The 4,673-nt window shown below is 39.6% G+C and overlaps 1 protein-coding gene across 1 annotated transcript; it reads left to right on the top strand.

Moving 5' to 3' along the window:
- The first annotated feature begins 469 nt into the window (after positions 1–469).
- Positions 470–3,793, top strand: LOC127751486 (uncharacterized). Its single transcript, XM_052275124.1, has 4 exons — positions 470–626; positions 711–836; positions 924–1,079; positions 1,153–3,793. The coding sequence occupies exons 2-4, from the start codon at positions 735–737 to the stop codon at positions 3,655–3,657; spliced, it is 2,763 nt and encodes a 920-aa protein (XP_052131084.1). The 5' UTR covers positions 470–626; positions 711–734; the 3' UTR covers positions 3,658–3,793.
- The last annotated feature ends 880 nt before the right edge of the window (positions 3,794–4,673 follow it).

Raw genomic sequence — 4,673 nt, 5'->3', positions numbered from 1 at the left:
GCTTTAATTTGTGTATTTACTTCAGTTGTTTGTTTTCAGTTCCATCAATCTCATATAAAGCATTCATGTAAGTCAGCACGAATGCTTGGGGCAGGCATGAGAGAAGGGCGCCCTGGAGTCCCAGCTTTAAGCGCCGCGGAGCGTGCACGTCGAAGGTAGGGGCCGATTTTCGGGCGTAATATGCGCTCCTCGAAAATTCTGACCACAGCATTGTATTCGCTAGGCTTTTCTGCGTCTCCTGATATAGTTTGATTTTCCCTGACATCAACGAGTAAGAGCCGCGAGCGACGCAAAGTGCGCGTTCCGTGCCGGGCGGGGGAGGCGGCTCGGCTGGCTGGCTGCCGGTCGGGGCGGCGGCGGCTGGCGGCGCGGCGCGCGGCGGCCGGCTGCCGCACTGCGCATGAGCAGGCCTCGGCGGCTCCCCCCTCCACCTCCACCCGCTCCCTCCGCTTCCAAACGATTGTTTGTTTGCAGAATTGTGTGTGTGTGTTTGAATGTTTTCGTTCTTTCAAATACATTAATGAACTTTATGGTTGTAATTGCTAATTATGAGCGGCGGTCAGGGCAGCCGGTAAATATAGAAGCTATTTTGCTGTCACGGCGTCGTTAGAAAGTTTAGACTACAGGTACAGTACTTGCAGAGGCTACTTTTTTCCACACGAATGTTCGTTCGTCTGACATCCAATTCGTAACTATCATTATTCTTCTAGGGTTCCTTTCTGCGCGCAAGTAAAATGGTTAAAATATCACGAAGGAAAAGGCTGGGCCGGAAAAAGGGGAAAGCTCACTCTGCTTCACAGACTTCTCATTCACCAAACCCAGTAAATTGTCCTGTGGTAAGGTTATGAAGTATAGGTGCATGTACATTTTAACGTTTCGTTATTAATTCAGTTATTGACATTTTTTGTTTCGATTCTTTAAAGGTTGATGATGAGCCTGTCGCTGAAGAAGTGAATGAGTCCCCTCTGTCAGACACACCTGGAAACCTTGAGTCCACTGATAATGAAGGAAAATCATCTCCCTCTGTTTCTGTGGAAAGTACCAGCCATCATTTAAACTCATCACTCTTGTCAACTCTAGTAAGTATCTGATTTTCAAATTCCTCTTTCACAAGCTTTTTTTTTTACTAATTTTATTTTTATTTATTTGCAGACAACATCTGAACATAGTTACTGTGCCTCTCCTGACTTTACCAAGTCTGTCATACATGAAGATCCAAAGAGTGTATCTGCTGCTGTTAATGATATTTCTGTCACTGATTTATGGCTGCAAGTGACTGAAAAACTTAAATTATTTCTCTACCATCGTTGGTTTGTTGTTGTTGACAGGGATGCATTACACGTTTGCTATTACTCTGTTCAAAATACGGTGACTGTGCAGAGAAATTTGAAGGTTTTTGCAAGTGGAGCAGAAGAATTGTATGTACATAATCAATTATTAAGTCTTGAAGAATTTACTAGAGATTTAGATCCCCCTCAGCCCCTTGCCAAGGACACTGTAAATAATTTTGTTGATAGAATTGCAACTATTGTGAATGGTATTAGGAAAATGGAAATCTGTAGTGGATACGATGATGTGAAATATCAAAATGCTTGGTCTCATTGTTCTCTTGGTGAGGTAGACAGAAATCCATTTCAAGAATGTCGTTATGTTGAAACATTTAGATCTAATATGTGTGTGAGACTCATCCCCAATCGTAAGTGGAGGTGCTGTGAATGTGCTAAAATGTATAAACCACTTAAAAGAAAAAGCCAGTCTATGGCTCAAGAAGAGGCCAATCCACACACTAAAAATATTTATCTAACTCAACAGCAAATGTTAAAGAAGTTGCAAAATCAACGAACAGATCTAAACAATGCCAAGAAAAAAATTTATAGACTTCAAGAAAGAATGCAAGAGGTTTTAAGTAAGGAAGGTGTGCAAATTGATCAGTCATTGTCTGATGATCTGCTTGAAATTCTAGCTCAATGTGAGTCAGTGAGTCCAGCCCAGTCAATATTTTTGCAACAGCAAATCAAGGCATCACAGTTAAAGCATGCAGCTGGTATGAGGTGGCACCCCACCATGATAAGATTTGCACTCTCTCTTCATTTAACATCACCTGCTGCATATGAACTCATGCGTCAAAGTGGAATTGTTAAATTGCCTTCAAGTTCAACTTTGTTTGATTACTCGCATGTTAAACCTGTTGAAGAGGGTATAGATAAATTAGTATTGGAATCATTGGCAGGAAGAGTAGATGCATTTCAGGAAAAACATAAAAAATTCCATGTCCTTATGGCCGATGAAATGTATATTTCCCAAAATTTAGTGTTTCAGAAGTCAACTGGGAAATTACTTGGATACACTACTCTTGATGATGTTGACAAAGAAATTAAATGTTTAGAACATTTACTTGAAAACCCAGATCAAGACATGGAACAAACCACTGCTTCAACTGTCCTTGTTTATATGGTGAAAGGCATTACTAATGGCATCAAAGAAGTGGTTGCTACATTTGCAACATCCAAACTGAGTGCAAATCAGATGTATATGTGGACCTGGAAAGTTATTGGTGCGCTGGAGAGAAGTGGAATAGCTGTGTTAGTGTTTGTTAGTGATGGTTCTTCTGTTAATAGATCTTTCATTAAAAAAAATAAGCCAGCAACTCAGCATCCCAGTGGTATTGTGTTTGATACCTGGAATAAGGCAACAACTGGAAGAAAATTATACTTCTTTGCTGACGTACCACACTTGCTGAAAACAATAAGAAACTGTCTCCTTAATTCAAGGTGGGACGGCAAAAAAAGTAGAAGGAAGATGGTGAAGAATGGAAAGAAAATCTCGTGGGATTTTATTATTAAGTTATATGAAGCCAAGAAGGACAAAAGTCTGAGAAAGTCCTACAAACTCAATGCAATGAATGTGTACCCTGACTCATACGCTCGAATGAGAGTAAAACTAGCTGGCCAGGTTTTAAGTAAAACTGTATCCACTGACTTGCGCAGTCAGGGGTGGTTTGAAGCCAGTGAAACGGCTTTGTTTCTAGAGAAGGTAAATGACTGGTTTGATTACTTAAATGGGGCTCATTCCTCTATAGCTACTAAAACAAGAAACAAGAATGTGGCTGCCTACACATCAGAAACAGATGAGAGATTTGGCCTTATAGAAGATTTTTTGAATTATTTAGAAGATTGGGAGAAAGAAGCACAGAACCCCAATCAATCAGTCAACGCTTCTATGATTTCCAATGCTTCTATAAATAATCTTGATCATGATGAAAGTGAAATTGAAGATGGTGTATTCAACCCTGATGAAGAAACAAGTAGCAGTAAGAGACTTATGAGTAAACAAACATTAGATGGCATAAGAATGACATCCTATGCTTTTAAACCTCTTGTTTCTTTTATGCTAAAGGCTGGTGCATCATTTGTGAATGCTAGAGTTTTCACCCAGGACCCATTAGAGCAGCATTTTAGCAAAGTTAGAGCAGGACAGGGTGGAAGTAACAACCCAAATATATTTCAAGTGCTGAATAGGAACCGTGCGCTCCACACAATAGGTCAACTTGGAACGAGAAAAAGAAAAGGAAATCACGGTGAAGATAGTAATCAAATCGAAGTTACAACTGAACCACTCCCGAAAAGAAAATATGTGCGTGGGCCTAAGTTCTCTTAAAAATGCTTGTGAATGTGTTAAGATATTGTTTTGTTAGTAAATTTGTCACATTTTTATGTATTGTGTGTATTTTGTACAGCAACTTTCATGGAGGGAAGTGTGAGAAGGAAATAGACAATATAAAACATCTATTTAAAAAGAAAATGTCTTTATTTGAAACAATTGTGATAAAAATTTAATAATCAAACACATTAGAATGATTAAACACAAAGAAGTCAGTCTCAATACAGTCATACATAAATTTTGAACTATCAAAATTCCCTGCTTAGACCTTTCTCCTTATAAACTACTATTACAGGAACATTAAGAATACTTATTGACAAACACATAAGAATTACCAACACAGGTACATGTAGCACTTACTCGTCTTAAACTTTGGCAACTTTTAAAGCTACAGCTTCTGGACTTAGTCAAAACTATAAAATCACAAACATTGGGTAACAATAGTCATGAATAGAAAATGTTAGCGATTCTTACGGGAAGCAACTAGATGTCGGGTTGGCATGGAGACAACAGGCTTCTTTCGAACAAAGTTGAGTCTTCTTTTGGCAAAACCACGACCACAGGTGCGGCACAAACATAACACAACATCATTCATTAAACCTACTGAAACAGATTCTGGAAGGGCATCAGATATGACACTGTCCCATTCCACACTAAGGTCTGAATTACTTACCCTAGCTATCACTTCATCATAATTAATTGACCCATCACTTTTTTCACAGGCAACACCCACGCTCCGTTGTAGGCAATTTGGAAAAGCCTTGCTCTTAAACTGTCGACTACTGGGCCCCTTACCCTAGCCTCGGTGAAACAGCATAAAGAAATGTCGTTAATCGTAGACGGCATTGACGGCAGACTGCAAGTTCTATCGTTGAGAGTCCGATCCACGACAACAATGTAAATAGGCGACAAGAAATAGTCTACAAAGTTGCACAAAGTTGGTGATCGCGTCGGCATTGCTGATTTGTGTTTTAAGAACGTAATTTCGTCTTGGAACTGGTGTGTAAAGTCTT

The sequence above is a fragment of the Frankliniella occidentalis genome, unplaced genomic scaffold (genome assembly GCF_000697945.3).
Source record: "Frankliniella occidentalis isolate FOCC.00 unplaced genomic scaffold, Focc_3.1 Scaffold513, whole genome shotgun sequence".
Taxonomy (NCBI): domain Eukaryota; kingdom Metazoa; phylum Arthropoda; class Insecta; order Thysanoptera; family Thripidae; genus Frankliniella; species Frankliniella occidentalis.
The sequence above is the reverse complement of the archived record's forward strand: the minus strand, read 5'-3'. Positions and strand labels throughout refer to the sequence as shown.

Excerpts from the sequence above, each read along its gene's own strand:
- LOC127751486 (XM_052275124.1), top strand. The coding sequence starts at position 735 with ATGGTTAAAATATCACGAAGGAAAAGGCTGGGCCGGAAAAAGGGGAAA. Across the intron at positions 837-923 it reads ACCCAGTAAATTGTCCTGTG|GTTGATGATGAGCCTGTCGC; the intron begins GTAAGGTTATGA and ends GATTCTTTAAAG. Across the intron at positions 1,080-1,152 it reads CATCACTCTTGTCAACTCTA|ACAACATCTGAACATAGTTA; the intron begins GTAAGTATCTGA and ends ATTTATTTGCAG.